Source organism: Ranitomeya variabilis, chromosome 1 (genome assembly GCF_051348905.1).
Source record: "Ranitomeya variabilis isolate aRanVar5 chromosome 1, aRanVar5.hap1, whole genome shotgun sequence".
Taxonomy (NCBI): Eukaryota; Metazoa; Chordata; class Amphibia; order Anura; family Dendrobatidae; genus Ranitomeya; species Ranitomeya variabilis.
This window is the reverse complement of record NC_135232.1, coordinates 762,842,851-762,866,081: the sequence shown is the minus strand read 5'-3', so window position 1 is coordinate 762,866,081 and position 23,231 is coordinate 762,842,851. Positions and strand designations below refer to the sequence as shown.

Here is a 23,231-nt window from a genome sequence, read left to right as displayed (position 1 = left end):
AGCGCGCATTTTAAAATGCGCGCGTGTCCAGCCTCCTGGCTTGTGATTGGTTGATCGCGACGCAACCAATCACAAGCCGGGACGTCACGGGAGGCTGGACAAGCGCGCATTTTAAAATGCGCGCGTGTCCAGCCTCCCGTGACGTCACGGCTTGTGATTGGTTGCGTCGCCCATGTGACTGCGACGCAACCAATCACAAAGCCGGGACGTAATTTTAAAATCCTGAAGGACCTGAAATTACGTCACGGCTTGCTGTGATTGGTTGCGTCGCCCATGTGACTGCGACGCAACCAATCACAAAGCCGGGACTTCACGTAAGGAAAGAAAAGCGCGAATTTTAAACAAAGAACGCTGCCGCTTCCCTCGGTAAGGTGCAGTCTGCGTCGGAGAGGTGAGTATAGCAATATTTTTTATTTTAATTCTCTCTTTTACACATTTTTACATTAATGTTGTTTCGATACCAATACCCGATACCACAAAAGTATCGGATCTCGGTATCGGAATTCCGATACAGCAAATATCGGCCGATACCCGATACTTGCGGTATCGGAATGCTCAACACTACTGAAGACACATTCTCATTCTTCTATTTTTGAAGACCAAACTGCATAAGGGTCTAAATTCCCACTGATGGCATTGATATTGTGCTCAAGACACTGCTGCCCCATCCTCTCCAGTCATTCACAATGTGTCAGACTTTTAGTCTGTTCTGCTAGTGCATAGGCTGGTCTAAAAAATGTGTGAAATAACTCACAGGAATTGCTTATGCCACTTACACTGCTGCAGTTGCTAATATTGTTGCGGTAACTTCTTGATGTTCCCGGGGATGGAAATCTTGAACTGCAATGCACACTGTGTGCCTCACTGCTGTCTTGAGGAAAACCACTTGTAAGATTGTCTACAAGCGTGCTGAGATACTCCAGCATGCGCATGTCCCTTTCCAGGAGGTGGGGAAGCATCTGGTAAAATTTACTCTTGTACCATGGATCTAACAGAGTGGCAACCCAGTAGTCAGCACTAGTTCTAACCCCAAGAATACAGGTATCATGTTGAAGATAGAAGATAGGGCAGCGAGAAGGCGCTCAGGTGTTGGGTGCTTCAGAGAGGTCCGAGTCCATGGTGTGTTGGTGATGGGGTAACACTCAAGCTTGCTTTTTCCATCCCTTCCCACTAACCATAAACAACAGAGAGGGGATTATTATCATCTTCATCTCCTGACAGTTGCGCGCCCATCACCTCTTCATTCTCCATTTGTTCCTTGGCTCCCGCACCTTCACTAATAATTTGTCTGGTATCATGAGCCTCCCTCGATCACTGTAATCCAACCTTTCATGGCACCGGCCTGTATGACCACAGTCTGGAACTTAGAGATATTATTATCTCTTCTGTATCCTCCTCTGCTTCCACCACTTCCTTTTGGGCAACCACCACTCCTTCAGATTATTCAAAATGTGCTCCAGCATGTAGATGACCTGAAATGTGATGCTGATGACAGCATCATCAGCGCTAACCATCTTAGTAGACATTTCAAAACTGTGCCGGAGGGCGCAGAGGTTCTTCATCTATGCCCACTACCACCAGGTTTACATTGTTATCGCACACAGCCTTCACTGGCTCCAGGTTCAGTGGAGACAGCCATTGCGCTAACTCGGCCTGGAAAGCTAACCACAACTCTTTAGCTGTGTGACTGCGACCTCCAAGGCATATTAATTTAAACACTGCCTGATTGTGGTCAGCCCTGGCTGCACAGTATGGAGGTGGGGGGATTATCTCTGCACTGTTGGAAATTGTCTAATTAAGGGAGAGGTTGGGGGCACAGATGGAGGCCCTAGAGGAGGTGGAGGAGCCAGAAGCAATGGAGGTACTGTTAGTTACAGAGGTTTGTCCCACAAGCCTTGGGGATTCCAAGACTTGTGGAGCAGCCCCTTGAATGCCTGCCACCACAGCTACCAGAATCACCCAGTGCCCAGTCAGCGAAATGTAACACCCCTGCCCATGTTTGCTCATCCAGGTGTCAATGGTGAAATGTACCTGGCAGACAGATTTTTTTCAGGGAATGTGTGATGTTGTATGGCGAGTGGGGAGCTGGTACTGGGGGACTGGGATGACCATCACCTTTCTGAAACCATCTGTATTCACCGGGTGGAATAGCAGCATTTCCGTGGCCAACAAATTTGAAATGGTGGAATTCAAGCTCTTAGCTTTGGCATGTGTAAAAGGAAAAATTATTTTACGTGGCCACAACTGTGGGACTGAGGCCTGGCTGCTATGCTGAGAGAGGGTGGAGTAGGATGAACAGGACAAACTGCTGGACTGAGAGTGAGGTACATGTGATGTTATGGTGGATTGAGAAAGATATGTTGTGCTCCGTGAAGGAAAAACAGCAGGCATGTCCACTTTTGTAACAGCTGACAGCTCTCACTCACCCCGACTGTAGGGCTAAACAAATGAAGGTTCTGTATGAGAACATTTGGCACTGTGATGGAGAAGGAAGAAGCAGCAAATGTGGTTGATGGGATGGCTGGTGGTTGGCGAGGTCCGCTTGTCTGCATTTCAGCACAGACTGACAGCACAGACTAAGGCATTTTAAAATGCGCGCGTGTCCAGCCTCCCGTGACGTCACGGCTTGTGATTGGTCGCGTCGCCCATGTGACCGCGACGCGACCAATCACAAGCCAGAACGTAATTTTAAAATCCTGAAGGACCTAAAATTACGTCACGGCTTGCTGTGATTGGTCGCGTCGCGGCCACATGGGCGGCACGCGACCAATCACAAGCCGGGACTTCACGTAAGGAAGGAAAAGCGCGAATTTTAAGCAAACAACGCTGCCGGTTCCCTCGCTGAGGTCCAGGCTGCGTCGGAGAGGTGAGTATAGCAATATTTTTTTATTTTAATTCTCTCTTTTACACATTTTTACATTAATGTTGTTTCGATACCGATACCCGATACCACAAAAGTATCGGATCTCGGTATCGGAATTCCGATACCCGCAAGTATCGGCCGATACCCGATACTTGCGGTATCGGAATGCTCAACACTAGTCGCAACGCAATGTCTTCCTTCTAGTCCAATTCCTCTGCTGAACTATTCAGCTGCCTGCCTCTGGGTTCACATGAAGTGAGATATACAACCTCATCATCATTTTCTCTGTTCTCCCACTCCTTGCCCTGAGAGTCACCCTCCTCATCTTCCTGCACTGGCAGCACAATACAGTCTGCATGCGCCTATGGTGTCTGAGTCTCATCAGTATCACCTGTCAAGGGGTTACTGCAACAGAGAGGAGCCAGACAACTGCAGCATCTGATTACTCCTACTCCTGCACTGAAAGTAAGCACTTCACCTTTTTAAATGGTGTAAATTTCTTTTGGCAGTACAAGGGTTAATCGCCATGTTGGGAGCTCTGGGAGTTAGAGCTCCCAGCTGAGCACTGTCAGCCACTCCTATCCCCTATATAATCTGGCTCCTGACAAACACATCATCAGAGCTCACTTTTGCTACATGGCTGGGAGGATAGCAGTTGGTGGTTATATGAGAAGGCGTTTGGTGGGTTTATCTGTGACTGTTGCTCAGTTTAGTAAGTGTGATAAATCCCTTTCCTTCTACTTTGGTTGTACCCCATCCTCCACTCTCCAATGCATTCCTCTGTTATATGTGAATATTTGTATGCCTGTTATTTTGTTTCCCCTGTTCGCGTAAACTTGTTTGTCTGATTGGTGTACTACAGTGCATACCTACTTCCCTCTTCCAGGGTGGGGGAAGGGTACAGACAGAGGGTGGATTCAGGAGATAAGGCAAGGTATGTGGCCTCGGCATCTTAACCTTCAGAATTGACCCAGGGAACAGAGCGAGCAATAGCGCCCCCTAGCATTAGGGACAGGGAAGGAACCTCTGGTCCAAAATCACTGGACAACAGATTTGTGACATTAGCTTTGACTGAAACCGTTTTTTGATCCATTATGGATCCTATTACTGCTCTGACAGGGCAACTGCAGCATCTCAGCCTGGATCTGTCAGATTTACATACTGAGGTTTTGCAGCACCCCAACACATCAGGTGTGGGAAACATGACTCCCAAGCAACCCTTAGTGGAGCTTAATATGAGGGCGTAACAAGTACTTTATTTTCAGTGAGGCCTGTAAACTGTACTTTAGGTTACATCCTGGTTCCTCAGGAACAGAGAAGAAACGTGTGGGTATAATAATCTTGCTCTTTCAGGGGAATCTGCAAGCATAAGCATTTTCTTCCGTCTGACTCCCAGTCGCTTCGGACAGAGGAGGAATTTTTTCTGGCACCAGGTCTTACATACGACGACCCAGACCACGTCTCCTTGGCTGAGTCCACACTGCGTCAGCTTGAGCAGGGACACCGGCCGACGGAGAAGTATTGCACAGAGTTCCAAAGGTGGTCCACTGACGTGGAATGACCCTGCAATCCGTAGTTAGTTCTGTGAGGGACTATCAGTAAGGGTGAATGATGCCTTAGCCCCATATGAGACTCCAGTCTCCCTTGAGGTGGTCATCATGTCTCTGGCTATCTGGGTTGATCGCCGACTTCGCCAGAGAAACACCCCAATGTGCGGGAGGTCCGGGACTAATGGAGATCAGGTCTGGGGAGCTGTGGAGCAGCGGGTCACAGGAGGCAGGAGCTGGCGGCTGTGGCTAAAGCCTGTGCCCACTGCTAAAGATAACTGAATATTCACTGCACTGGCTATGAATATCCATTTCTCTTATAGCGCACACAGTTACAGCAGCAGCTGCCGGGCTATCGCAGGTGCCAGCTTATTAAGGTAATAAATATTCACCTCTCTCCACTCCCATAGGCGTGGAGCGAGGGGAATATTCATTAACTTAATGAGCAGGGACACGTGATCGCTCGGCCACAGGAGCTGCTGGCATCGGAACGAGATGCAGCGAGGGCGCGCAGGGAAGGTATGTAGGATTTTTTTATGCTTTTGTCATGGGGGCCATACATGCAAAGATGGAGGTGAGGAACCATGCAGATAAGGATGGGAATAAGGAGCAAAGAGGGCCAGAGTGGATGTATAACTGCAACAAGAAATGACTACAGGAGCTGTGCCAGGCCATTGGCACTCAAACTGATTTTATCCAGGAACCATGGGATGTGGAGGACGCCATGTGTGGACGCAAGAGATATGACTCGGTTCTCTTCTATTTGTCGAGTTTATTCGCAAAGGAAGACATAGAATATGCATTGAAAAAACTGAATCATACAAAGTTTTGTTTTCATGAAGGTGATACCTCTTACTTTCTTGTCTATGCTCAAAGACATTCTGATGGACTGTCCCCGATAAGTGGAGAAGGATGTAAGGTTGTTATCTTGGATGACAGGATAATTGAACAATAGATGTTCGTTAATATGTTGATAACCTATTATATAAGTCAAGCAAGTTTATTGACCTGCAAAATAGAGAAGGACAAACTATACAGATTGATTAAAAATTCAAACAATTAAACGAGTTAAACTCATCCCACCTCCCCACTGATATGTGGATGATGACCTGAACCACACAAGTGGGTATAAAAAGGGATTTTCTATCCTTTAAAAGAATCGGAGACTCTTTGTAAAACCACAGCCAGGAGCAGTCCACAGGACAGCAGCCAAACATCATGGCTCCATCACAATGGACAAAGATTTGACATTCTACAGCAGACCTGGGCAAAGTGCCCGCAGTCTCCCACAGTCAGCATTGGTGGACGAGTGGCCTCCGGCCACTTCCTCCACCAATCGGCGTGTTAAACAGCTGACGCGATGACGTCATGTCATCGCGTCAACTGTGTACTGTCGGAGAGTCAGCGCATCGGAGACAGCAACAGAAGCAGAGTGCCTGGGAACGGGACCGAGGTGAGTATGTGGTGTTTTTTTTTCATGTGTATGAACATGGGGATTCTATGGGAGTGAACATGAGGATTCTATGGGGGTGAACATGGGGATTCTATGGTGTTAAACATGGGGATTCTATGGGGGTGAACATGGGGATTCTATGGGGGTGAACATGGGGATTCTATGGGGGTGAACATGGGGATTCTATGGGGGTGAACATGCAGCACATGGGGAGGCTATGGGGGTGAGATGCTGCACATGGTAAGGCTATGGGGGTGTCATGCTGCACACAGGGAGGCTATGGGGTGTCATGCTGCACACAGGGAGGCTATGCCGGTGTCATGCTGCACACGAGGAGGCTATGGGGGTGTCATGCTGCACATGGAGAGGCTATGGGAGTGTCATGCTGCACATGGTGAGGCTATGGGAAGGCTGTATACTGTTATGCAATATATGGGGAGGCTGTGGGCCCTCATGCAGTATATGGGAGGCTGTGTGGGGCCCCATTCAGTATGTGGAGAGATTGCGGGGCTCATACTGTATATAACAAGGCTGTGTGGGGATCATGCAGTTTATGGGGAGGCTGTGTGGGGCCTCTTGCAGTATATGGGGAAACTGGGGTTCATGCAGTACACGGGGAGGCTGTGTGGGGCTCATGCTGTATATGGGGAGGCTTTGTGGGGCTCATGCTGTGCATGGGGAGGCTTTTTGGGGCTCATGCTGTGCATGGGGAGGCTGTGTGGGGCTCATGGTGTACATGGGGAGGCTGTATGGGGCTCATGGTGTACATGGGGAGGCTGTGTGGGGCTCATAGTGTACATGGGGAGGCTGTGTGGGGCTCATGCTGTACATGGGGAGGCTTTGTGGGGCTCATGCTGTAAATAGGGAGGCTTTGTGGGGCTCATGCTGTGCATGGGGAGGCTTTGTGGGGCTCATGCTGTGCATGGGGAGGCTTTGTGGGGCTCATGCTGTGCATGGGGAGGCTGTGTGGGGCTTATGCTGTACATGGGGAGGCTTTTTGGGGCTCATACTGTGCATGGGGAGGCTGTGTGGGGCTCATGGTGTACATGGGGAGGCTGTGTGGGGATCATGCAGTTTATGGGGAGGCAGTGTGGGGCCTCTTGCAGTATATGGGGAAACAGGTTCATGCAGTACATGGGGAGGCTGTGTGGGGCTCATGCTGTACATGGGGGAGGCTTTTTGGGGCTCATGCTGTGCATGGGGAGGCTGTGTTGGGCTCATGCTGTACATGGGGAGGCTTTTTGGGGCTCATGCTGTGCATGGGGAGGCTATGTGGGGCTCATGCTGTACATGGGGAGGCTGTGTGGGGCTCATGCTGTACATGGGGAGGCTTTTTGGGGCTCATGCTGTACATGGGGAGCCTGTGTGGGGCTCATGCTGTACATGAGGAGGCTTTGTGGGGCTCATGCTGTGCATGGGGAGGCTGTGTGGGGCTCATGCTGTACATGGGGAGGCTTTTTGGGGCTCATGCTGTGCATGGGGAGGCTGTGTGGGGCTCATGCTGTGCAAGGGGAGGCTTTGTGGGGCTCATGCTGTGCATGGGGATGCTGTGTGGGGCTCATCCTGTACATGGGGAGGCTTTTTGAGGCTCATGCTGTGCATGGGGAGGCTTTTTGGTGCTCATGCTGTACATGGGGAGGCTTTTTGGGGCTCATGCTGTACATGGGGAGGCTTTTTGGGGCTCATGCTGTGCATGGGGAGGCTTTTTGGGGCTCATGCTGTGCATGGGGAGGCTGTGTGGGGCTCATGCTGTGCATGGGGAGGCTGTGTGGGGCTCATGCTGTGCATGGGGAGGCTGTGTGGGGCTCATGCTGTGCATGGTGAGGCTTTGTGGGGCTCATGCTGTACATGGGGAGGCTTTGTGGGGCTCATGCCGTGCATGGGGAGGCTTTGTGGGGCTCATGCCGTGCATGGGGAGGCTTTGTGGGGCTCATGCCGTGCATGGGGAGGCTGTGTGGGGCTCATGCTGTGCATGGGGAGGCTGTGTTGTGCTCATGCTTTACATGGGGAGGCTTTTTAGGGCTCATGCTGTAAATAGGGAGGCTATGTGGGGCTCATGCCGTACATGGGGAGGGCTGTGTGGGGTTCATGCAGTACTTGGGGAGACTGTGTGGGGCTCATGCTGTGCATGGGGAGGCTTTGTGGGGCTCATGCTGTGCATTGGGAGGCTGCGTGGGGCTCATGCTGTACATGGGGAGGCTTTGTAGTGCTCTTGCTGAACATGGGGAGGCTGTGTGGGGCTCATGGTGTACATGGGGAGGCTGTGTGGGGATCATGCAGTTTATGGGGAGGCAGTGTGGGGCCTCTTGCAGTATATGGGGAAACGGGTTCATCCAGTACATGGGGAGGCTGTGTGGGGCTCATGCTGTACATGGGGAGGCTTTTTGGGGCTCATGCTGTGCATGGGGAGGCTGTGTTGGGCTCATGCTGAGCATGGGGAGGCTGTGTGGGGCTCATGGTGTACATGGGGAGGCTGTGTGGGGATCATGCAGTTTATGTGGAGGCAGTGTGGGGCCTCTTGCAGTATATGGGGAAACGGGTTCATGCAGTACATGGGGAGGCTGTGTGGGGCTCATGCTGTACATGGGGAGGCTGTGTGGGGCTCATGCTGTGCATGGGGAGGCTGTGTGGGGCTCATGCTGTACATGGGGAGGCTTTGTGGGGCTCATGCTGTGCATGGGGAGGCTGTGTGGGGCTCATGCTGTGCATGGGGAGGCTGTGTGGGGCTCATGCTGTACATGGGGAGGCTTTTTGGGGCTCATGCTGTGCATGGGGAGGCTGTGTGGGGCTCATGCTGTACATGGGGAGGCTTTGTGGGGCGCATGCTGTACATGGGGAGGCTTTGTAGGGCTCTTGCTGTACATGGGGAGGCTATGTGGGGCTTATGGTGTACATGGGGATGCTGTGTGGGGCTTATGGTGTACATGGCAAGGCTGTGTGGGGCTCATGGTGTACATGGGGAGGCTGTGTGGGGCTCATGGTGTACATGGGGAGGCTTTGTGGGGCTCATGCTGTAAATAGGGAGGCTATGTGGGGCTCATGGTGTACATGGGGAGGCTGTGTGGGGATCATGCAGTTTATGGGTAGGCTTTGTGGGGCTGATGCTGTACATGGGGAGGCTTTGTAGGGCTCTTGCTGTACATGGGGAGGCTGTGTGGGCTCATGCTTTACATGGGGAGGCTTTGTGGGGCTCACATTGTACATGGGGAGGCTTTGTAGGGCTCTTGTACATGGGGAGGCTTTGTAGGGCTCATGGTGTACATGGGGAGGCTGTGTGGGGCTCATGGTGTACATGGGGAGGCTGTGTGGGGCTCATGGTGTAAATGGGGAGGCTGTGTGGGGCTCATGGTGTACATGGGGAGGCTGTGTGGGGCTCATGGTGTACATGGGGAGGCTGTGTGGGGCTCATTGTGTACATGGGGAGGCTGTGTGGGGCTCATGGTGTACATGGGGAGGCTTTTGTGGGGCTCATGCTGTACATGGGGAGGCTTTTGTGGGGCTCATGCTGTAAATAGGGAGGCTATGTGGGGCTCATGCTGTATATAGGAAGGCTGTGTGGGGCTCATGCCGCATATGTAGTAAGCTGTGTGAGGCTCATGCTGTATATGAGGGGCTGTGGGGGGTTCAAAGATATATAGGGGGGTGTCAGCATACTTAATTATGCTCAATATTAAGTGATACAATTATTAATAAATTAATATTGAGTAGAATTAATTTCAAGCTATTAGTTCAGCCCTCCACAACAGTCATGGTCTCATGTGGCCCCTTCAGGAAAATTAATTGCCCACCCCTGTTCTACAGAATGCCAGCTTAAGAGACCACGGTCCTGGCTGAAAGAATACAGATCTGCTCCACTGACCATTGCTGAGCCATCGATACATTTGGGGCAGTCAGGATTTGGACCCACCGGGCACCTGAGCTCCTTGGATTTGTTTGGGGAAGCCAGGATTGGGACTCAACGGTCACCTGGCTCTTTGGAGACATATGGAGAAGCCAGGTTGTAACCCTCCGGTCACCTGGCCATGTGCCTCAATGTACGGTCAGCTTCCTAATCTTGTGGTTACCTCCTCTCTTTGGGTGTCACAGGTAGTAGTTGTCAGCCCTGGAAGCCCCGGAGTTGCAACTGCTCTAACCCTGGCGAGTCAGCGGAAGGCTGAGACTCTGTAATTTTGCACCACCTTGGGTATTTTGCTGGGACTGTTCTATTTGTTAGTGTCTGTTGGTAGTTCAATATTGCCATGCTGTTTTACCCTCACGCTGTATTATCTGAGTAGTATTTGCACACGGTAAAAGGAGAGTAGGCGTTTAATGGAATGGGCCCTGGTCCATGCAGTGTCAGGCAAGCTGACTACAGCACCCGCTGACCCCCCCCCCCCCAATGTCCCCACACATTCACAATTTGATCATCTATACTGAGGGAGATAGTTTTGTGATTTTTGATCCTTCTCTACCCAGTTCTCTGGTAGTGGGTCAGTTCTAGACTCCTGTGTGTATTTCCACTTACATTCTCTTATCAGCAGCATCTTTACCATTAATTTCCAGGTTTGGTAGTTCTGGTTAGTCAGATTTGTCACTGTAAACTTCACAGAGTTTCTGCTGGTGGTGATCTTTGCTTCTTCTCCTTAGTACACTACAGTTCTCTCTCCTGTGGGCTGTTTTTTGGGTTTCTAGGTAACTGAGTCTCTAGGTCCATTACCTGTTGGCAGCAGATTAATCTCTAAACTGTCCAGCAATTGAACAGTGAATATATATTTATTCAGGAACGAAGATAACACAGCTTACAACTGGTATTTCTTATAGCTTGAGATCTTAGCATCTTGTCTGTCAGCTTGCAAAGTGAAAGTAGAAATGTGCTCCAGCCAAGCAGACACACTGAGCAGGAGCTTCCAGATACTATTTTTTTTTCCAAGAGTGCTTTACTGGCAAAATAACACTATTATAGTAAACAGGTGTTTTCAAATAAGGCTGCATGAATGACTTTGAATTTCAAAAATGTTGCTCATCTCTACATTTGTCATTTTCCTACAGTAATTGCCATCAGTTGTATGGCATGTATTTTTGCATGTTTTCTGATATCCTTATCAATGTTATGCTTTTGTCTCCACAGGGACCTACCCAAGACTTTCATTATACTTTGTGCTCAAAAGGAGCATTCTCTACTTCATTTTGGGAACCTATATTCCATCAACTTTGCTTGTTATGGTATCATGGATTTCTTTTTGGATTTCTAAAACTTCTGTTCCTGCAAGAATAAGCTTTGGTAAGATCCTGCATCTTAATGAATCTTCAATGTAAGACAACATTGCTATAAAGCACTGTAGTAAAGGGGTGGTACGATACCTAAAATTTCCCATGAATCAGTTTCTTGGGCCATAAAGAATCTTAACCCCTTAACGACCTTTGACGCATACGCTGCGTCATGAAAGTCGGTGCCAAAACGACCTATGACGCAGCGTATGCGTCATGGAATGATCGCGTCCCTGCAGATCGGGTGAAGGGGTTAACTCCTATTTTACCCGATCTGCAGGGAGAGGGGGAGTGGTGCTTCAGCCCAGGGGGGGGTGGCTTCACCCCCCCGTGGCTACGATCGCTCTGATTGGCTGTTGAAAGTGAAACTGCCAATCAGAGCGATTTGTAATATTTCACCTAAAAAACTGGTGAAATATTACAATCCAGCCATGGCCGATGCTGCAATAACATCGGCCATGGCTGGAAATACTAAAGTGCCCCCCCCCACACCCACCGATCGCCCCCCCAGTGCTCCGTTAGTCCTCCGGTCCCCTCCGTCCGCCTGCCGGCTCCCCCGTCCTGCTGTCCGCTCCCTCCTTGCTCAGATCCCCCCCCCCCTGTGCTCCGATCACCCCCCCTGTGCTCCGATCCACCCCCCCACCACCCCTTCATACTTACCGATCCTCCCGGTGTCCGGCCGTCTCCTCCCTGGGCGCCGCCATCTTGGAAAATGGCGGGCGCATGCTCAGTGCGCCCGCCGAATCTGCCAGTCGGCAGATTCCTTACAGGTACATTTTGATCGCTGTGGTAGGTTCTATCACAGCGATCAAAATAAAAAAAATAATAAATAACCCCCCCCCCCCCTTTATCACCCCCATAGGGACAATAATAAAATAAAGAATTTTTTTTTTTTTTTTTTTTCCACTAGGGTTAGGGTTAGAACTAGGGGTAGGGTTAGGGGTAGGGTTAGGGTTACGGGTAGGGTTAGGGGTAGGGTTATGGCATGTGCACACAGAGCGGATCGGCCGCGGATCCGCAGCGGATCGGCCGCGGATCCGCAGCGGATCCGCAGCGGATCGGCAGCGGATTGGCCGCGGATCCGCAGCGGATTGGCAGCGGATCCGCAGCGGATTGGCAGCGGACCCGCAGCGGATTGGCCGCGGATCCGCAACGGATCGGCAGCGGATCCGCAGCGGATCGGCAGCGGATCGGCCGCGGATTGGCAGCGGATCCGCAGCGGATCCGCAGCGGATTGGCCGCGGATCCGCAGCGGATTGGCCGCGGATCCGCAGCGGATTGGCAGCGGATTGGCCGCGGATCCGCAGCAGATTGGCAGCGGATCCGCAGCGGATTGGCCGCGGATCCGCAGCGGATTGGCAGCGGATCCGCAGCGGATTGGCCGCTGCGAATTCGAAGCAGTTTTCCATCAGGTTTACAGTACCATGTACACCTAAGGAAAACCAAATCCGCTGTGCCCATGGTGCGGAAAATTCCGTGCAGAAACGCTGCGTTGTATTTTCCGCAGCATGTCAATTCTTTGTGCGGATTCCGCAGCGTTTTACACCTGTTCCTCAATAGGAATCCGCAGGTGAAATCCGCACAAAAAAACACTCGAAATCTGCTGTAAATCCGCAGGTAAAACGCAGTGCCTTTTACCTGCAGATTTTTCAAAAATCGTGCGGAAAAATCTCACACGAATCCGCAACGTGGGCACATAGCCTTAGTGTTAGGGTTGGAATTAGAGTTAGGGTTGGAATTAGGGCTAGGGTTTGAAATAGGGTTAAGATTAGGCTTGTGGTTAGGGTTACGGATAGGGTTAGGGGTGTGTTGGGGTTACAGTTGTGGTTAGGGTTGGGATTAGGGTTACGGTTGGGATTAGGGTTAGGATTAGGGTTGGAATTAGGGTTACGGGTGTGTTGCGGTTAGGGTTGTGGTTAGGGGTGTGTTGGGGTTAGGGTTGTGATTAGGGTTATGGCTACAGTTGGGATTAGGATTAGGGGTGTGTTGGGGTTAGTGTTGAAGTTAGAATTGAGGGGTTTCCACTGTTTAGGCACATCAGGGGTCTCCAAACGCAACATGGCGCCACCATTGATTCCAGCCAATCTTGCGTTCAAAAAGTCAAATGGTGCTCCCGCCCTTCCAAGCCCCGACGTGCGCCCAAACAGTGGTTTACCCCCACATTTGGGGTACCAGCGTACTCAGGACAAACTGGGCAACAATTCTGGGTCCAATTTCTCCTGTTACCCTTGCAAAAATAAAAAATTACTTGCTAAAACATAATTTTTGAGGAAAGAACAATTATTTTTTATTTTCACGGCTCTGCGTTATAAACTTCTGTGAAGCACTTGGGGGTTGAAAGTGCTCACCACACATCTAGATAAGTTCCTTCGGGGGTCTAGTTTCCAAAATGGGGTCACTTGTGGGGTGTTTCTACTGTTTAGGCACATCAGGGGCTCTGCAAATGCAATGTGACGCCCGCAGACCATTCCATCAAAGTCTGCATTTCAAATGTCACTACTTCCCTTCCGAGCCCTGACGTGCGCCCAAACAGTGGTTTACCCCCACATATGGGGTATAAGCGTACTCACAACAAACTGGGCAACAAATATTGGGGTCCAAATTCTCCTGTTACCCTTGTGAAAATAAAAAATTGCTTGCTAAAACATCTTTTTTGAGGAAAGAAAAATGATTTTTTATTTTCACGGCTCTGCGTTGTAAACTTCTGTGAAGCACTTGGGGGTTGAACGTGCTCACCACACATCTAGATAAGTTCCTTGGGGGGTCTAGTTTCCAAAATGGGGTCACTTGTGGGGGGTTTCTACTGTTTAGGCATATCAGGGGCTCTGCAAACGTAACATGATGCCCGCAGACCATTCCATCAAAGTCTGCATTCCAAAACGTCACTACTTCCCTTCCGAGCCCCGGCATGTGCCCAAACAGTGGTTTACCCCCACATATGGGGTATCAGCGTACTCAGGAGAAACTGGACAACAACTTTTGGGGTCCAATTTCTCCTGTTACTTTTGCAAAAATAAAAAATTCTGGGCTAAAAAAATATTTTTGAGGAAAGGAAACATTTATTATTTTCACGGCTCTGCATTATAAACTTCTGTGAAGCACTTGGGGGTTCAAAGTGCTCACCACACATCTAGATAAGTTCCCTTGGGGGTCTAGTTTCCAAAATGGAGTCACTTGTGGGGAGTTCCTACTGTTTAGGCACATCAGGGGCTCTGCAAACGCAACATGATGCCCGCAGAGCATTCCATCAAAGTCTGCATTTCAAAACGTCACTACTTCCCTTCCGAACCCCGACGTGTGCCAAAACAGTGGTTTACCCCCACATATGGGGTATCAGCGTACTCAGGAGAAACTGGACAACAACTTTTGTGGTCCAATTTCTCCTGTTACTCTTGCAAAAATAAAAAAATTCTGGGCTAAAAAAATATTTTTGAGGAAAGGAAACACATTTTTTATTTTCACGGCTCTGCGTTATAAACTTCTGTGAAGCACTTGGGGGTTCAAAGTGCTCACCACACATCTAGATTAGTTCCTTGGGAGGTCTAGTTTCCAAAATGGGGTCACTTGTGCGGGAGCTCCAATGTTTAGGCACACAGGGGCTCTCCAAACGCGACATGGTGTCCGCTAATGATTGGAGCTAATTTTCCATTCAAAAAGCCAAATGGCGTGCCTTCCCTTCCGAGCCCTGCCGTGCGCCCAAACAGTGGTTTACCCCCACATATGGGGTATCATCGTACTCAGGACAAACTGGACAACAACATTTGGGATCCAATTTCTCCTATTACCCTTGGGAAAATAAAAAATTCTGGGCTAAAAATCATTTTTGAGGAAAGAAAAATTATTTTTTTATTTTCACGGCTCTGCGTTATAAACTTCTGTGAAGCACCTGGAGGTTATAAGTGCTCACTATGCATCTAGATAAGTTCCTTGGGGGGTCTAGTTTCCAAAATGGGGTCACTTGTAGGGGAGCTCCAATGTTTAGGCACACAGGGGCTCTCCAAACGCGACATGGTGTCCGCTAACGATTGGAGCTAATTTTCCATTCAAAAAGTCAAATGGCACGCCTCCCTTTCCGAGCCTTGCCGTGCACCCAAACAGTGGTTTACCCCCACATATGAGGTATCGGCATACTCAGGAGAAATTGCCCAACAAATTTTAGGATCCATTTTATCCTGTTGCCCATGTGAAAATGAAAGAATTGAGGCTAAAAGAAATTTTGTGTGAAAAAAAAGTACTTTTTCATTTTTGCGGATCAATTTGTGAAGCACCTGGGGGTTTAAAGTGCTCACTATGCCTCTAGATGAGTTCCTTGGGGGGTCTAGTTTCCAAAATGGGGTCACTTGTGGAGGAGCTCCAATGTTTAGGCACACAGGGGCTTTCCAAACGCGACATGGTGTCCGCTAACGATGGAGATAATTTTTCATTCAAAAAGTCAAATGGCGCTCCTTCCCTTCCGAGCCTTACCATGTGCCCAAACAGTGGTTTACCCCCACATGTGAGGTATTGGTGTACTCAGGAGAAATTGCCCAACAAAATTTAGGATCCATTTTATCCTGTTGCCCATGTGAAAATGAAAAAATTGAGGCTAAAATAATTTTTTTGTGAAAAAAAAGTACTTTTTCATTTTTTCGGATCAATTTGTGAAGCACCTGGGGGTTTAAAGTGCTCACTATGCTTCTAGATAAGTTCCTTGGGGGGTCTAGTTTCCAAAATGGGGTCACTTGTGGGGGAGCTCCAATGTTTAGGCATACAGGGGCTCTCCAAACGTGACATGGTGTGGGCTAAAGATTGGAGCCAATTTTTCATTCAAAAAGTCAAATGGCGCTCCTTCCCTTCCGAGCCCTGCCGTGCGCCCAAACAGTGGTTTACCCCCACATATGAGGTATCAGCGTACTCAGGACAAATTGGACAACAACGTCCGTGGTCCAGTTTCTCCTTTTACCGCTGGGAAAATAAAAAAATTGTTGCTAAAAGATCATTTTTGTGACTAAAAAGTTAAATGTTCATTTTTTACTTCCATGTTGCTTCTGCTGCTGTGAAACACCTGAAGGGTTAATAAACTTCTTGAATGTGGTTTTGAGCACCTTGAGGGGTGCAGTTTTTAGAATGGTGTCACTTTTGGGTATTTTCAGCCATATAGAACCCTCAAAATGACTTCAAATGTGAGGTGGTCCCTAAAAAAAATGGTTTTGTAAATTTTGTTGTAAAAATAAGAAATCACTGGTCAAATTTTAACCCTTATAACTTCCTAGCAAAAAAAAAAAATGTTTCCAAAATTGTGCTGATGTAAAGTAGACATGTGGGAAACGTTATTTATTAACTATTTTGTGTCACATAACTCTCTGGTTTAACAGAATAAAAATTCAAAATGTGAAAATTGCGAAATTTTCAAATTTTTTGCCAAATTTCCGTTTTTTTCACAAATAAACTCAGAAATTATCGACCTAAATTTACCACTAACATGAAGCCCAATATGTCACGAAAAAACAATCTCAGAATCGCTAGGATCCGTTGAAGCGTTCCTGAGTTATTACCTCATAAAGGGACACTGGTCAGAATTTCAAAAAACGGCAAGGTCATTAAGGCCAAAATAGGCTGGGTCATGAAGGGGTTAAACTAAGGAAGGCACTGGACTCAGATATAATAAGAATCCATAGTTATTTAAAGGGAACCTGTCACCCTCCTCAGGCGTTTGTAACTAAAAGAGCCATCTTGTGCAGCACTAATGCTGCATTCGGACAAGGCGACTCTTTTAGTTATGCTCCCTGCACACGCTGAAATAAACGCTTATAAAATGTGCCCCTTCATACCGTGAAATCGTCCTGAGGGCAAGGTCTTTCCCCCCTAATCAGACGCAACACAGCCGTCACTCTGGGCGCTGCCTCCTCTTGCTTTATTAGCGTCCCCGGCGCCTGCGCTGTATAATTGCCCCCACACTGTATGATTGCACCCCCAATAGCTCCCACACACTATGATAGCCCCCACAATAGCTACCACACTGTATGATAGCCAAACAGTAGCCCCCACACTCTGATGGCCCCCACAGTAGTCTCCACACTATAATGGCCCACCCAGTAGTTCCGACACTCTATGATGGCCGCCGCCGTAGTCCCCCACACTGTATTATGGACTCCACAGTAGCCTACACATTGTATGAATGATGCCCCCACAGTTGTCCACCCACACTCTATGATACCAAAATAGAAGTTCCCAGTTTTACACACACTGTATGATGGCCCGAAAGTAGTCCCTACACTGTATGATGGCCTTCACAATAGCCCTGTAACACTCCACCAAAGCACACGGCAAGATGGTTGGGAAGGGAAGCTTTGCCACTAGGGAGATATAGGAAGGGAAATTATTGAAACTTGCTCTGCATATCCCTGAGCTCCCTGACGTCCCTACACAGGTTCTTTCATGCCATTTGGCCCACACATTCCTATTCCTGTCTTTCCCTAAGCACAGCCCTGGCTAGTGCATGGGGCAGCAGGAGCATTAGTCCTGGTCTCAGATAGACACAAAGGAAAACAAACCCTATATAGTAGAAAGCACCCCCATAGGCTGACTCTATATAGTATAATGCACCCCCATAGGCAGACTCTTTATAGTATAATGCACCCCCATAGGCAGACTATATAGCATAATGCACCCCCATCGGTCTCTATTGTATAATGCACCTCCACATAGGCAGACTCTGTATTGGATAATGCACTCTCCATAGGCTTCTTTAGTGTAATGTACCCCCATAGGCATACTCTATAATGCACCCTCATAGGCCTCTATAGAACAATGCACCTCCCATTGGTCTCTATTGTATAATGCACCTCCCCATAGGCAGACTATATTGTATAATACACTCCCCATAGGCCTATATAGTATAATGCACCCCCATAGGCAGATTATATAGTATAATGCACCCCCATAGGCAGATTATATAGTATAATGCACCCCCATAGGCAGCCTCTCATATATATATATATATATATATATATATATATATATATATATATATATATACACTCACCGGCCACTTTATTAGGTACACCATGCTAGTAACGGGTTGGACCCCCTTTTGCCTTCAGAACTGCCTCAATTCTTCGTGGCATAGATTCAACAAGGTGCTGGAAGCATTCCTCAGAGATTTTGGTCCATATTGACATGATGGCATCACACAGTTGCCGCAGATTTGTTGGCTGCACATCCCAAAGATGCTCCATACAAGGCAGGATGGATCCATGCTTTCATGTTGCTTACGCCAAATTCTGACCCTACCATCCGAATGTCGCAGCAGAAATCGAGACTCATCAGACCAAGCAACGTTTTTCCAATCTTCTACTGTCCAATTTCGATGAGCTTGTACAAATTGTAGCCTCAGTTTCCTGTTCTTAGCTGAAAGGAGTGGTACCCGGTGTGGTCTTCTGCTGCTGTAGCCCATCTGCCTCAAAGTTCGACGCACTGTGCATTCAGAGATGCTCTTAGGCCTACCTTGGTTGTAACGGGTGGCGATTTGAGTCACTGTTGCCTTTCTATCAGCTCGAACCAGTCTGCCCATTCTCCTCTGACCTCTGGCATCAACAAGGCATTTCCGCCCACAGAACTGCCGCTCACTGGATTTTTTTTCTTTTTCGGACCATTCTCTGTAAACCCTAGAGATGGTTGTGCGTGAAAATCCCAGTAGATCAGCAGTTTCTGAAATACTCAGACCAGCCCTTCTGGCACCAACAACCATGCCACGTTCAAAGGCACTCAAATCACCTTTCTTCCCCATACTGATGCTCGGTTTGAACTGCAGGAGATTGTCTTGACCATGTCTACATGCCTAAATGCACTGAGTTGCCGCCATGTGATTGGCTGATTAGAAATTAAGTGTTAACAAGAAGTTGGACAGGTGTACCTAATAAAGTGGCCGGTGAGTGTATATATATATATATATTTTGCACCCCCATAGTCACACTATTTATTATAATGCACCTCTATAGGGAGATTCTATACAATATAAAGCACCCCCATAAGAAAACAATAAATACAATACTCACCTCTTCTCCTCATTCCCTTGCGGCTCTGAGCATCTGCTCATCTCAGCATAGCGGGTGCCAACTAATGACGTCATCGCGCCCGCTGTCAGTGTCTGGATCATCAGACACAGAGGGGGATTGATAGCACAGGAAGTATGACACTCCCACTTATCAATGTGGTCAAATGTATCGGCATCTAGCTGATACAGTTGAACTTGCGATGATGGCTGACACCAGCCCCCCCACTCCAGCTCAGAGGCCCAATAGTGGTCTGGTGTCAGAGCAGGAAGATCGCGTCTCCCTACTATGCCACAGAGTGTAGCTGTATGGGCGTGCTGTGCACGCTGATAGTTACAGCAATGTTGCTCCGGGTTAGCCCCCACAGAGCACGGCCACCCCCTTTTGCTATAATATATATATATATATATTGGTTTACATTCTTTAAATTGTTGAAAAAAGTATTTATTTTTTTTTAGACGGCACCTTCCTTTAGGCATCAACCTAAACATTTTTACTTAAGTTAAAATATATTAGAAATATATAAAAAAAAAAACAAAAAAAAAACAAACAAAAAAAAACCAATGCCCCCATGTGTTTAGTTATTCCCTGTGTACTTAAGTATCGGGACAGTAACTGGTAGTGACGAGCTGGAAGCTGGTTGCAGTGGGCAAAACTTTCACATTTTGTGTACGATTTCCTAATATATATATATATATATATATATATATATATTAGAAGGTAACTTGCGATATATCTAACTGTAATGGCAAACAGCAGAGGAGTCACAAATAGGCTTCCAGTTACTGAAAAAAAATATGCCAAGCGGTCTTCCTTTTGTACTACTTCATTTTGTATAGAACATTGTATTCTCCTACTTTATTATTTGATGCTGCCCAACACATAGATGTATACTGGCTAGATGTTTGGTCACTCGATAAGAGAGTACAGTATGTTTGTATTATTTGCAAATGTAGGACGTAATGTAAACAGGCCTTTGTATTGATTGTGATCGCAAACCCACAACAGAAAGCATTATGAATGGGAAACACCCCGAAATCAAACGCCGCTGCCATGGCTTTGTTAGTGGAAGCTGCAATGCTAATTCACAAAGATGTATTTGATAAAAAGTGACATACATCTTACCGATGTTCTGTCTAATACCTTTATGACATTCTTGTTTCATTCTAGGAGTTACCACAGTCTTAGCCATGACAACCATTTTAATGGGGTCCCGATCCTCACTTCCTACTGCCAATTGTTTCGTAAAGGCAATTGATGTGTACCTTGGTATTTGCTTCGCCTTTGTTTTTGGTGCATTACTAGAATATGCAGTCGCTCATTATTGCAGTGAAAAATATGCTGCCAATAAAGAAAAAGAAGAAAAGGTAAGATAAAGGAACGGGGGTTTTGGTATTCAATGCACATGGAAAGAAATTGCTGTTATTTGGCTGGCAGATGTTATGTACTGTTCATACCGTTACTGATGCTATATGCCCTCATTCTAAAACAAAGGAGTAGCGCTTATTTGGAATTTATTTGTATTGAAGGGAATCTGTCAGCAGGTTTTGCTACATTATGTGAGAGCAGGATAATGTAGGCAAAGTGATCCTGATTCCAACGATGTGTCCGGTTACCGGGTGCAAAATATAAACCTAAAGTGCCTAAGGCAATGATGTGGAGGCCTGTGTACAATGCAACGACCTACAGAAGAGCAAAAGCTCCTCCAAAACCCATCTGGGTTAAATTAATCATTTTATTGAAACATGAAGTTAAAAAACACATAAAACAAGGAATGCCAATACAGTTGACAAGAAATGAAGAACTAAGCGGTGATGCATCCGGAGTTCTGTGGTGTGGTCCAGAACATATACACTGCTCAAAAAAATAAACGGAACACTTAAACAACAGAATATAACTCCAAGTAAATCAAACTTCTGTGAAATCAAACTGTCCACTTAGAAAGCAACACTGTTTGACAATCAATTTCACATGCTGTTGTGCAAATGGAATAGACAACAGATGGAAATTATTGGCAATTATCAAGACACACTCAATAAAGGAGTGGTTCTGCAGGTGGGGACCACAGACCACATCTCAGTACCAATGCTTTCTGGCTGACGTTTTGGTCACTTTTGAATGTTGGTTGTGCTTTCACACCCGTGGTAGCACGAGACGGACTCTACAACCCACACAAGTGGCTCAGGTAGTCCAGCTCATCCAGGATGGCACATCAATGCGAGCTGTGGGAAGGTTTGCTGTGTCTGTCAGCATAGTGTCCAGAGACTGGAAGGCGCTACTAGGAGACAGGCCAGTACACCAGGAGATGTGGAGGGGGCCGTAGGAGGGCAACAACCCAGCAGCAGGACCGCTACCTCAGCCTTTGTGCAAGGAGGAACAGGAGGAGCACTGCCAGAGCCCTGCAAAATGACCTCCAGCAGGCCACAAATGTGCATGTGTCTGCATAAACGGATAAAACTGACTCCATGAGGATGGTCTGAGTGCCCGACGTCCACAGATGAGGGTTGTGCGCACAGCCCAACACTATGCAGGACGCTTGGCATTTGCCACTGAACACCAGGATTGGCAAGTTCGCCACTGGCGCCCTGTGCTCTTCACAGATGAAAGCAGGTTCACACTGAGCACATGTGACAGAGTCTGGAGATGCCGTGGAGAGCGATCTGCTGCCTGCAACATCCTTCAGCATGACCAGTTTGGTAGTGGGTTAGTAATGGTGTGTGGCGGCATTTCTTTGGAGGGCCGCACAGCCCTCCATGTGCTTGCCAGAAGTAGCCTGACTGCCATTAGGTACCGAGAAGAGATCCTCATACCTCTTGTGAGACCATATGCTGGTGTGATTGGCCCTGGGTTCCTCCTAACGCAGGACAATGCCAGACCTCATGTGGCTGGAGTGCGTCAGCTGTCAGCAGTTCCTGCAAGATGAAGGCATTGAAGCTATGGACTGGCCCACCCATTCCCCACACCTGAATCCGATTGAACACATCTGGGACATCATGTCTCCACCAACGTCACGTTGCACCACAGACTGTCCAGAATGCTTTAGTCCAGGTCTGGGAGGAGATCCCTCAGGAGTAGTGTTGAGCCACCCCACTAGTGTTCGGTTCGTCGAACGTTCGACGAACCCCATTGAAAGCAATGGCAGACAAACACAAACACATAGAAAACACATAGAAAACACCTTAAAAGGTGTCGAAAAGCTGACAAACTGCTCAGAAGACACAAAAAACACATGGAAAAGTCACAACTACATATAGTCATGCGAAAAGAAAAGAGGTGGAGGAGTAAAAGGAGGAGGAGACACACAAAGGCATGTCATGCCCTTCTAAAATCAAGAAAGGCTGGAGTAAAAATCTAAAATCACCCTACCAACACCCAGACGTCGTGACAAAAAAAAAATTAAAAAATAAATATCTTTAGGTAGAATGGCGGCGGGTCCATTCAGAACACTTTCCTTAGAAGATGTAGTGGTACCCCCATTGGGAGTTGTACCAAAAAAGGAACCCAATACATTCAGACTAATCCGCCATTTGTCATATCCAAGGGGCAGGTCAGTAAACGACAACATCGACGCGGAACCAAGTACAGTACTATGTACTGTGCCTCCTTTGACAAAGCAATCAGGCGGGTCAAGAAGTTGGGAAGGGGCACCCTAATGGCCAAAACAGACATTGAGGGGGCGTTCTGGTTACTACCTGTGCCTCCGAATAGTGTCCTCCAATTGGGTTGCTTCTGTGAAGGAGCATACTACATAGATCGCCGTTTCCCCATGGGGTGCTCCATATCCTGCTCACTATTTGAGGCGTTTAGTTGCTTCCTCAAATGTGTCGTCATGGACGTTTGTAAGGCGGCACATATTATCCATTACCTCGACGACTTCTTATGCCTGGGCCCAAAAGATTCGCCACAGTGTGAATCCACCTGTGAGGAGAGAGCTGGAGGGAGAGTGGACACCCCAGCGCCGAGGGGTTAGATTGAGAAAGGAAGAAGGCGGTGTAGCTTGCTTCATGGGTGGGGTACTCTCCTGAGTAGCAGAAATTGCTACTAGGCCCAAAAGGATTTCCTGGGCCAGATGCCGTTAAAAAATAGTA

At 47.9% G+C, this 23,231-nt stretch overlaps 1 protein-coding gene across 1 annotated transcript in view; it reads left to right on the top strand.

Annotated features, from left to right (window-relative positions):
* LOC143783292 (gamma-aminobutyric acid receptor subunit pi-like) overlaps window positions 1-23,231 on the top strand; it is a 169,331-nt gene that overhangs the window by 143,058 nt on the left and 3,042 nt on the right. Inside the window, exons 7-8 of the mRNA XM_077271701.1 lie at window positions 10,971-11,123; window positions 20,314-20,510. Of these exons, the coding sequence (XP_077127816.1) occupies window positions 10,971-11,123; window positions 20,314-20,510 (350 nt within the window). The remainder of the gene's footprint in view (window positions 1-10,970; window positions 11,124-20,313; window positions 20,511-23,231) is intronic.